General features: G+C 29.8%; 1 protein-coding gene across 3 annotated transcripts in view; it reads right to left on the reverse strand.

Annotated features, from left to right (window-relative positions):
• Positions 1-12,715, reverse strand: part of LOC142332274 (dymeclin) — a 77,324-nt gene that overhangs the window by 24,102 nt on the left and 40,507 nt on the right. For all 3 annotated transcript variants that reach the window (XM_075378602.1, XM_075378603.1, XM_075378601.1), the window contains exons 7-9: positions 11,777-11,892; positions 7,115-7,267; positions 793-929 (exon numbers count right to left, since the gene is read on the reverse strand). In XM_075378602.1, coding sequence (XP_075234717.1) covers positions 793-929; positions 7,115-7,267; positions 11,777-11,892 — 406 coding nt within the window. The remainder of the gene's footprint in view (positions 1-792; positions 930-7,114; positions 7,268-11,776; positions 11,893-12,715) is intronic.

A 12,715-nucleotide genomic window follows, 5' to 3' on the forward strand; every position in this document is an offset into this window, starting at 1 on the left:
CACTAATATCTAGCAATAGCAAAGCATTGTCGGGTCTGCTAGTGTTACATAACGATGGTGGCAACATGACTTATTCGTATTTGTTAGGTTAAATTTAACAAATTAAGAGCAAAAGTGTTTATTTTCAAATACAACAGAGCACAGGATATAAAACTATCCAAAGATTATTCCGGTTATGCAAATAAGGCAATAGTTTTTCCAGACAAAGCTTGAAAATAAGTGTAATTTATTAAATGATGGCAGATCTGTTTGTAGATGACTCAGAGCATCAAACATTATAGCAAATGGAAACTAATCCATTCTGTAGTATAAAATAATTTAGAAAGAGGCTTTAAAAACTGCCTCAGTCTTTGAAATGATTATGATGCATGTAAAATATACAAAGTTCAAGTGGTATGAGTCATTTATTTTGACAATAATAAAATTCATAATACGAAATCTCTGTGGTAAATAAACTGAAGGTGTCATTTGCATGGCTGAGTATTACCTATATTTCAGTGGTCTCATAGTAAGACCATGTAGTATATTTCAGCAGTATACAGATAGGTAGTAGATATATATTATAATTGCAAAATACAGCTCAGTAAGCAATATATTAAATTCAGTAAAGAAGATAATGAGAAATCTATTCATTTTCAATTTCCTTGATATGTCTGGTACAAGATTCTTGTTACTTGTAAAAGCTACTTCATGTTTCGGAATGACCATCTTATGTCTGGTTGCTTATATTACTTATAGTTAGGGTATGTAACATGCAATAACTAAAACAATATAAAAAATCTGATAACTTACCAAAAGTTCAATATCTGATCTAGCTAAAAGATATGTTTTAAAATGTGAATTTCGATGTAATAAATGATACAATAATAATGTAGTCTCCTCTTTCTTTAATGTTTGACAGATTGTAATAAAAAGATTGCTTAAATTATCTGCAAAACAAAAAGCATAATAAAGGCTAATACTTTAAAATAACCTCTTAATTGCTTTTATATTATTATTATTATTATTAATATCAATAATAAATAAAACTAGATTAACCTCTTATTTTTAATTAAAATACAGTCTGAATAAGATAAGCTTCTTAAAATATCCACTCATATCTGTTGCTTAAATGAATAAAAAAAGGTAAACTGCTTAGAGTCAAGCAGAAATATAAACTTAAACCAAATATGTCTCTGATTGCAATTAAAATGTAAAACATAGAAAGAATTAATTTTAAAATTACATACACTAATACAAAATAATTTTGATTTACTTTTTTCTATTTGTTCTGACCACTATGGATCACGTTTGCATAGTTTGACTTCTTTTTCTTTTCCCAAAAGGTTTTCGTACTTTTGCTCTGTTGTCACCTTTTTTCCGACCATTTATTCAGGTTTATACCATTGTTTTTCTTTCTCTCTGAAAACTTTAATTCTCAAATCACTTTTCTAAATTTATTTTTGTCTTTACACAGATCCTTAGAAATGTTTAATGTTTTAGGTCTGTTTGTATTTCTTTAAACCAGTTGGTCTTTGTGGCACTGTTTATATAGAAATTAAATATTTGTTTTATTAATCTTTGGTTGTTCATTCTGCATAATGTCCATACAACTGTTATCTTCTTTTCTGGATTAAGTCCCCTATTTTTGCTGTATATTTGTAAATCTATTTTTCACTTTAAAATTTGTAAGTTCTATCTTCATATTTTGGTCCATAAATTTTTCTTCAAATTATTTTTTCTACTTTTGCTATTTCTTGTTCTGAAAAAATTGCAGGCATTCTATCCCACACAGTGCTTGAGGTAGGACTACAGTTTTATACTGTTTCAATTTGTAGTTATATAACATAAGACTTTTTATTATAAATGTTCTTGCGAGATAATAGGCAGTTTCCATTTTTTGTACTCTATTCTTCATCCCATTTTTTTCAATTATATTTGTGCTATGATTTTTCCTAAATATTTCTCTTTGTCACAATGGAAAACCAGTTATTTTTTTCATAAGAAATTTGAAGGCTAATTTTCTTTGCTCATTCACTTAAATTTGAATTTTGATTTTAACCTTGTCTATCTCTTATGAAATTTGCAGTATCATCTGCAAGGCCAGTATGTTTGTATTTATTTAAGAATTTAGTTTTAGTGCCCATTTTTATGTTTTTGTATATAATTAACTTTTTAACTTCTTTCTCCCATTTTCTTATAACTTTTTTAGGGCACAATTAAAGATGATTAGAAACAGTTCCTCTCTTTGCCTCACTCCAGTTTTAATTTCAAATGGTTCTGAAAGTTCCCCTTAGAATTTCACTGTTAATATTGTGTTTGTTAATATAATGTTTATTGTCTCGGGATCTATTTTAAATTCTTCAAGGACTTTAAGTAATCTTTAAGGCTTTCTTAAAATCTATAAAAATTGCAACTAATTTTGAATTTTGAATTTTTTGGTACAGTAAAATTTGTTTTAGATTAAAGATTTGCTTTGCACAACTTCTTCCAGGCCTAAATTCACCTTGATATTCTCAGATTTCTTTTTTTATTGTCAGCTGTAATTTATTAAACAATATTTTGGACAAAACTGTATCGGACCGACAACAGTGAAATTCCTCTGTAGTTGTTGATATTTTTTTATTTACTTTTTTGTAAAGGGGATGTATTAAAATGTTTTTCCAATCTTCTGCTATTCTTTCTGTTTCCCAGATTTTTTTAAAGATTCTATCCAGTTTTTTGCACAGTTCTGGCATATTTCAGCATTTCTGTAACTACACCATCTTCTCCACATGTTTTATTATTTTTAAGTGATTTTATTATTTCTATTATTTCCTCTGCATTTGGTAGTTGGGAAATTTGGGAGTTTCAATTATTTTTCTGGAAGTTTTATACTATTTTTTCTGGAGTTTCTTTAAGGTCTTGACAATTCAGCAGGTTTTCAAAATATTTATCTAATTGTGTCAGATTTTCTTAATTTTTCATTTTGATTTATTTTTTTAACCATTTTGTATACGTTACTTCTGTCAGTAACGTAGTAACTGGGATTATCAGACTGAAGACAAACGTCCACAAAACAATCATTTTCACTCTTGTTGATCATTTAACAGGGCTAATAATTTATCAAAATTCTTATATCTTTAAAGTTCTATAAAATGAAATTTTACAAAATTAATTACTGAAATTAATTGTGTAAGTTACAGCAACATTAATAAAACATTAAGACTACAACAAAGTACTTATATAAAACCAATGTTTTTTCAAATATTAAATATTAATCAATCAATTAATAGTGACAGCAGTCAATCAAATTAGAATTTTCTTCTCAAAAAATTCATCCCATGGCACTATTTACTTGCATATAATTAAAAAATATACACATTGATTACATATAAATCAGAAACTATTTGGAAAATACATAAAAATAGAGAATAAGTTTATAAACTTATAAATTAAGTCTTTCCCAAACTTATAAAAACTGCTGTTCCTTATTATCCTACTCTTTGGACTGGCCAGATTTTCCTTGTTTATGAAATCAAGGCCTTGAGTGGCTACTGCTTGAAAAGAATATTAGAGTTTAAGGAAAATTGCCACAGGACCTACAGACAGTAAATAGAAAAGTTCTGAAAAGTACATAACAGTAATATGAGTGTATTGAAAAAAGTAAACGAAAACATATAAGTTACCAAATAATTTTTTTAAAAAGAAATTTCAATTTCTTTTTGGGAAGTCTGTTAAGCACCATAGAGAAGATGTAACGTTTCATATACTTAAACACCAATATTTTTAGCCTTGGATTTTATTATAAAATCTTTTAAGGGTGCAAACATACCTACAGATCATTACCAAGCACTTGGACTTAACTTAAATCCTGACCTCCTACTTTACAAATATATATAGAAAAATTAACTCCTCCATTTGGCACATAATTGTTATAAAGTATATGGTAAATGAGTTAGACATTTTCCTTTAGGTTTTATTAAAATTGTCAGTCTAAAAAAATAGAGATATGAAGCTTTTCCATTTTTTATTTTTAGAAAAATTCAAAGATTTATCATTTTTACCAAACTTAATTTTTATTTTGTTTTGCAATTACCCAATTAAAAAAAAAAGTCTGTGTAATTATTTCTTTTTAAAAAAAAATCCAATTTTTTACTGGATAGGGTTTAGTTCAAAAAACAAAATATAATGAAATATTTCATACAAAAGACAAGACTTTTCAAAAAGTTAACTTATATAACAAATGTTTACTGTATTTTCCTAAAATAAGGATCTTTAGTAACTTTAAAACTAAAAAATATATCATTTAAATAATCACTATTAATCTACCTTTGTTACTACTGGTAGTAGTTGGTATCTTCCTAGGTTATAATTTTACAAATGATTTAGATCATTTCATTATTACCAATAAACTACCCACAAAAAATGGCATAAGCTAAGAAAATTTAAATTAGCATAACTTAAAATCATTTTTTAAAAAAAATGAATTTTTTATTTTTCTAAACAAACTGCGATTGATTATAATTAATCAATTAGATGAATAAAAATAGAAGATCTATTAATTGATTTCACTCCTAATGTATTGAATTATAATCTTTATTTAAAACAAAGGCTATTTCTTTTTTATAACTGGTCAATATAAAACTTAGGAAAATTTTGTAGTTTCCTAAATTTCAGCAAGATACCTTTAAAACTGGACATCAACAATTTATAGATACAATTCCCCAAATCCAGAAAATAGAATTTTTGGCAATTGACGTATAAAATCCAATGTCTGGATAATGATCATTATGAGTTAATTAATGATATCTGCTATTATGATGTTAACTGCAGAAATGATAAAAGTGCAATATAATTATTGGATTACAGTTTTTAAATGACAAACACCTGCATAAATTACATTTTTATTCACAGCAATGGAACAGAACATACTGTATATGAAACTTCCAGATCACTGATATTTGTATTCATATAAAACTTACAACTATATAGTTTATTAACGAGTACTGGGTCCAAGAATCAACATTAAACATTCATACTGCTTTGTATTTTTTTTTTTATACATAACGGCATCAATCTTGACATGTAAAGTGTGTACAATGAAAATAAAAACTTATTTGCATAAGGCAGACAATTGCTGTGCAGGGCATATTACATTACACTTATCTTGTAATATTAGGCTCATTCAGAAACACTAAAAATATTTAGCATACTTATACATATTTCTTACTGTATACAGTGCAAAAATTAATAGTTTATACTTGTATTAATAGATTATTATTACACTTCCTCTATCAAGCAAGTCATAAAATGAATGACCACTTTGTACAAATACAGGTTTTTCATTTAACCTATATTTATATGGATTTGTAATAGGTATTAGTATTGTTGTTGATGTTTATAATAATAAATATCATCATTAAATAATATGCCTGTACTCTACAAATTATAATATTTATTAATAACTTAATCATTTTGTACATAGAATAGCTAAGTAATTTTTGTATTTTGCTGTTGACTAATCAAAACTAATGTTTATTTTTCATTTTCAAAAACCGATTTAGGCAATTCTGTAATGTGTGGCCTTCTGTAATGTGTAGCATGTTGGTCAATGGATTGTGTGTATTTTTTTTTGCTATGCAGAATTTAAATTCATAGTTAAGAATAAAAAGCTCCTATCAATCTTGTGAAATAGTTAATAATGTATTTGTTTTTATGAAGAAAGAAGTTATAAAGTTAGGAAAATAAGAAAATGACAAACATTTAATACGCAATCAAAAATGTTGGAGAAAGAATCGTTGCAGCTTGTGGGATCTCAAGATCACAAGTTCAAACACTTCGAAATGAAAAGCAAGATCTTCTTAAATCTAAATTGTAGTCATGCTCATTTAGCGCACCAAAAAAGTATAAACAATGTTCAAAACTAGTTAGTGGATTATTAGATAGTTTTGCTCAAGGCTTTGTAAGATGATAGTGAGGCAGGAGTAAAGTCCTGATTAATAAAGGTGTTCTGTTAATAATAAACCAAGCACAAGAAGAAATGGAGATCATTCTGATCACGATTTTAACTTGGAAAACAAGTTCAAAAAGCGATGACTATCATGACAGCATCAACAACAACAATTTCATGAAGAGGGCATGTGAAAAATTAATTCCTGGTCTTCGTCCCCAGTCAATGGTTGTTAATGATATTGCGCTATACACTTCTAGAGAAGCCAAATTCAAATGATAGGAAAAGTGGTGATTAATTGGTTACAAAAAGAGTATATTTTGTATAATAAAACAGTGTTAAAACCACAACTGTATGACATAATTAAATCACATAGAAATTCAAATAAAAGTACTAATTTGTTTAACTATTAAAAAAACATTGGCATCTGGTTCTGCGATTTCCATCTTATAATCCCAATTTAAATCCGAATGAGATGGTACGGTCAGTTCTGAAAAAATATGTTGGTAATAATAACACAACATTTTTAATGTCTATTAATGAATTAGCTAAGGAAAAAATGAATAAGAATGATTAGAAACCATACTGCGAATATATAAAAAAATCCTAAAACTGAGTATAAGAAGATAGAACCACTAATCGACAAAATCATGGATAAATTTATCATACATTTAGACAGTAGCAGTAAAAGTGAGTGTTCCAATAAAGAAGGAGAAGATGGTCAACTTACACAGGGACAGGATATACAATGCAAATTTCAAGTAAGTGTTAATAATAATAAAAATAATACAATCAATAATGAAAACAACAGTATAACACAATATACATTCAAGCATTAGTTAAGATTTTTTTAATTTAAAAGTACACCTAAATTAAAATTCTTGTTTTCACAATCTTTATTTATTGAACTATTAATGCTAATTATGTAATAATGAATTATAACTAATAAAACATGAAAAAGATAATAAATTAAACATGAACAAATAAAAATACAATGATTATTATTGTTGTCCTATAAGATGGGTGTAAATGTTTTCAGGTTCAGTAGTAATAAAGTCTTGACCTTCTCCAACACAAGCGTTTATCTTCATTGTACTCACTGTACCCTAATTGAATATATATAATGTAAAGATAAAAAAAAAAAAAATTATGACATCCAAAATTATATTCTTAAAAAATAAATTTTAAAATGTTTACAATTACCACTATAAGAACTAAGAGCTTCTCTGTATGGATTTCGTTCAGCTGTACAATGATTTATTAGGACTAGAAGCAATAAAACAGACTGGTTAGCAAGAGGTGATCCATCGCTATTATCTGTACCTGAACTAAGTGTTAAGAGATTCCATAAATCAGCTGCAATAAAAAAAAAACTAAGTTAAACATAAAGAAGGATAAATAAAACAAAAATAAGTGCAACATTTAAAAATAATAAATATAAATCAAAATCATCCGTGCTATAAACTGCAGAACTGTAATCTATTAAACTGTTTATAGTAGACAAAAAATTCACTAAAATTAATTAAACTCTACAAAAAAGTAACATTCCATTCCATTAAAGCTATAACTGACAATAACACCACCAAAAGTTACTTAAAAGGTTATTTATTCCTTAAAAAAAAATTCACAATTATTATTAGGAGAGAAAAAATGATCTTACAGGTGTCTGTTATACATTTAACAGAAAATATTAAGCTCAGTTATGTGATTCCCTTGAATCACATAAGATAAATTTGATGTCAATCCATCTCCACGTCTAAATCAGTTCAATCTGTGATCAATGTCTGCACTGTAGGAGACAACAGTTTTGTAAATTAATACTTAACCCCCAAAGACCTTCGAATGGTGTAAGGTCAATGAGATAGTATGATATGTTCGTTTTGGTGCAACCTTGACCTTTGACCCTGTCAAAAATTAATAACCACAATTTCATTTACCAAGGTCATGTGATGTCACAACTAGTCTAACCTAACCCATGCTGTCACCTGTATATTGTCAGCTACGATGCCACACTAATACGTCACTGGCACTGTAACAAAAGCGAAAGAACAGAACGACCCACTTTATGGTAGGTGGGGTAAATTGCAACAAATATACGATACCTTTCGTCATTGCAATTCCCCCATGTGGGAGAAGAACACCCGCCTTGCGGCATATCCGGTTGCCACACCATCCACTCCGTTCCTAGTCACAATTGGCTTAATCGGAGGGTAGCTTTCATCAGCCAGAATTCTAGCTGATGTGACCGCGGATACATTTACCGGCCATGATTGGAGTAACTTATGTTTGTTACAGTATTGCACCATGCACTGCAATAAAAGCGAAAGATAGGAATGGAGTATTTTATGGTGTGTGGTAACCAAATTGTGATGGGCGTATGGTTTAGCAAAAGATTGGATCGGTACGTTTTATGGCTGGTGAGTGCAATCAAAGCACAGGGCTAAAGGAATTAATTTCTGGATAGTCAAGATCCAGTTGATTGAGGGTGTACCCGATGTGTTAAACAGTTAGTGATCAACCTGTTGATGCAGACACCGTTTGAATCGGATGAGCGGTTGCAGAGATACTACGGCGGCACCCCAATTCCCAAATGGCACCCAGGGGACACTTGAAAATATTACCATCTGACAGGTACCACTGGGAATCGTTTTCGAGATATTTGCAATTTCCGCCCGAAAATTCAGATTCGGTTAAAAAGTACTAAATTTTCGTAAAACTTCGGTCGCTACTGCACAGAATTTGTAATAGCAATTATATATCCTAATATATATCTCACTTGTTTGTAAAACTAATAGCATTTATATTTTAACGACTGTTTAATATTTAAGTAGGAAAAAATTTTGTTCGTTATTCCAGTATTTCTTTGCAATAACTTCAGAATATAATACTATTTATATATATTATCTCACTTGCTTATAAAACCAATAGTGCATGATCATTTAACTCTAGTCGGCTGTTATAATAGGTTTAACTCTAGTTGGGTGTTATAGTAATTATCGCCAGCAGTTTGGTGAAAAATTATGAATTTCAAATGCGTATGAAGTTTAGACGCAAATTTTAGTACGAATTTTTAATTTTTGGTGGGGTCAAAGGTCAAGGTTGTGCCAGCAGGAACATATCACACTATTTTCAATGGAATTGCAAGATTGTAGTCAAATTCTACTTAAAGACAGAACCTTAAAGTGTGTCTTCCATATATACTGACCTGTCCTAGGAAAGAAAATTTGAGAACCCTGTCATGACAAGGTGGAACAAATGGATATGCATACATCATTATTTCACTTTGGTTCCAGGTTCAGCTAAAAAAATGACCAGTTTGCTTACTTTTTTTTTTTTTTTGTCTTCAGTCATTTGACTGGTTTGATGCAGCTCTCCAAGATTCCCTATCTAGTGCTAGTCGTTTCATTTCAGTATACCCTCTACATCCTACATCCCCAACAATTTGTTTTACATACTCCAAACGTGGCCTGCCTGCACAATTTTTCCCTTCTACCTGTCCTTCCAATATTAAAGCGACTATTCCAGGATGCCTCAGTATGTGGCCTATAAGTCTGTCTCTTCTTTTAACTATATTTTTCCAAATGCTTCTTTCTTCATCTATTTGCCGCAATACCTCTTCATTTGTCACTTTATCCACCCATCTGATTTTTAACATTCTCCTATAGCACCACATTTCAAAAGCTTCTAATCTTTTCTTCTCAGATACTCCGATTGTCCAAGTTTCACTTCCATATAAAGCGACACTCCAAACATACACTTTCAAAAATCTTTTCCTGAGATTTAAATTAATTTTTGATGTAAACAAATTATATTTCTTACTGAAGGCTCGTTTAGCATGTGCTATTCGGCATTTTATATCGCTCCTGCTTCGTCCATCTTTAGTAATTTTACTTCCCAAATAACAAAATTCTTCTACCTCCATAATCTTTTCTCCTCCTATTTTCACATTCAGTGCTCCATCTTTGTTATTTCTACTACATTTCATTACTTTTGTTTTGTTCTTGTTTATTTTCATGCGACCGTTCTTGCGTAGGACTTCATCTATGCCGTTCATTGTTTCTTCTAAATCCTTTTTACTCTCGGCTAGAATTACTATATCATCAGCAAATCGTAGCATCTTTATCTTTTCACCTTGTACTGTTACTCTGAATCTAAATTGTTCTTTAACATCATTAACTGCTAGTTCCATGTAAAGATTAAAAAGTAACGGAGATAGGGAACATCCTTGTCGGACTCCCTTTCTTATTAGGGCTTCTTTCTTATGTTCTTCAATTGTTATTGTTGCTGTTTGGTTCCTGTACATGTTAGCAATTGTTCTTCTATCTCTGTATTTGAACCCTAATTTTTTTTAAATGCTGAACATTTTATTCCAATCTACGTTATCGTAAGCCTTTTCTAGGTCTATAAACGCCAAGTATGTTGGTTTGTTTTTCTTTAATCTTCCTTCTACTATTAATCTGAGGCCTAAAATTGCTTCCCTTGTCCCTATACTTTTCCTGAAACCAAATTGGTCTTCTCCTAACACTTCTTCCACTCTCCTCTCAATTCTTCTGTATAAAATTCTAGTTAAGATTTTTGATGCATGACTAGTTAAACTGATTGTTCTATATTCTTCACATTTATCTGCCCCTGCTTTCTTTGGTATCATAAATATAACACTTTTTTTGAAGTCTGACGGAAATTCCCCTTTTTCATAAATATTACACACCAGTTTGTATAATCTATCAATCGCTTCCTCACCTGCACTGCGCAGTAATTCTACAGGTATTCCGTCTATTCCAGGAGCCTTTCTGCCATTTAAATCTTTTAATGCTCTCTTAAATTCAGATCTCAGTATTGTTTCTCCCATTTCATCCTCCTCAACTTCCTCTTCTTCCTCTATAAAACCATTTTCTAATTCATTTCCTCCGTATAACTCTTCAATATATTCCACCCATCTATCGACTTTACCTTTCGTATTATATATTGGTGTACCATCTTTGTTTAACACATTATTAGATTTTAATTTATGTACCCCAAAATTTTCCTTAACTTTCCTGTATGCTCCGTCTATTTGCTTACTATTACTAGTAAATCAACTCATCTACGACATGTTTCTATGAACAGGGAAACCAAGGGTAAGTGCAAGAAGCCCAGTTATTTTAAATTAAGGGTAGATTGCAGTCTATAATATCTCTTTAGTACCTCCGGAGTTCCCGAGTGTGAAGTTCTATGACGGGTGGGGAAAAGAAGAATTAGGATTTCATATGGACACATCAAATCCTTCTCTTGTAAGCCTAGTTATACCTGAAAATCCTGAGAGCAATTGTTTTTATCAGTGGTTAAGTTATAAAAAATAAAAATTTTAAAAAAATTCAACATACAAACTTTTTTTTTGTTTTTGTAGAATGCTTTACTTTAATATTTTCACCCTTGAAGAATGTAAACTTAATATTTTATTAATCATTTTTTTTACCTTAAAAGTAAAGAAATTTGTCTGACTATAATAATTTATCAATTAAAAATCACCAAATGTACATTAGCAGTTTTGATATTCTACTAAGAGGTGACAGTATAAACATTTAACTTTACTAAGGAAGACTACTGTTAATAAAATACTATGGGAAGACCCACAAATAATTTTATTGTGAAACATAAATATCATTACCTGAAAAAACTAAACATCTTATCTCTTGAAGAGATATCGGTTCAGCAATTCTTGTATACTAAGTATTTAGGTATTCAGAAAATTACTGAAATACTGATAAAAATATCAAGTTTAATACAAATCTTAGGTAGCAACAACAATTTTACCACTGGTAAACAAACTTATACTTCTCAAAACACATGGAACAAAAAAAAAAATAATCAAATAACTATACTTACATGCTAAACCAATCAATAAGCTACCACCAGAACTGGGTGGAGGTTTCATTTGTTCAATATAACATAAAACAAGACTCCGAATTAAGCCTTCAGCTTGATTTGATTCCATCACCCACCTAATAAGAATATAAAGAATGAAAATTGAAAATGTATTTTCAAAATAAAAAAACTAAAGTCAAACATTTTTTTAAATTTATTAGGTTAATTAAAGTATCAATAATCTAATTTATTGCAAGTAGAGTGGATTTCCTGACTTCACATGATTACTGTTTATCAAGTAAATGTTAAATCAAAGCAGACCTACGTCAGAGAGCCTAGCCTAACATAAAAATGAGAGTCTATTCAGTCAGGGACTATCTCCGAATAGTTTTTAATAAAAGTTGTGATTTTTTTGTTTTTTACTTTACACATGTAATTAAAAATATGTACGAGGTGATATAACAAAATGGGTGAGACCAGATCTATAAAAAAAAAAATAAAAAAATTTGACTTAGATCTGGCTATCATATACTTTGATGATATCACTGTGCAGTTACCTCCCTCACTCTTGGATACTTCCAAAATTACTGTGTTTTTTTTTTAAGTGAATCACACAATTTCTGTGATTCAATGTGGTTCTTTTGTACTACATTTCCCAAAAAATTGGCAATCCTCGACTTGAGCTTCATGTTACTGAAGGGATAGAAATCGCAGGAGATCAATCCAATGAGTAGGCGATGTGGAAAGCCATCACGTTATTGCAGTCATAATTTTTGTTTTGATGAAACACTCAATTGTCCTCAAACTACAGCCACAGTTCAGTTCACTTGCAATAAGAACATTCAGGTATCCAGAACATTGTAATACACTTAGCACTTACAGTGATACTCAGGAATGAATTTAGAATGCAAATACCTGGCTAGGTTGAAGAAAATAACAAGCATGCTCTTGGTTACATTT

Source organism: Lycorma delicatula, chromosome 11 (assembly GCF_047948215.1).
Source record: "Lycorma delicatula isolate Av1 chromosome 11, ASM4794821v1, whole genome shotgun sequence".
NCBI lineage: Eukaryota > Metazoa > Arthropoda > Insecta > Hemiptera > Fulgoridae > Lycorma > Lycorma delicatula.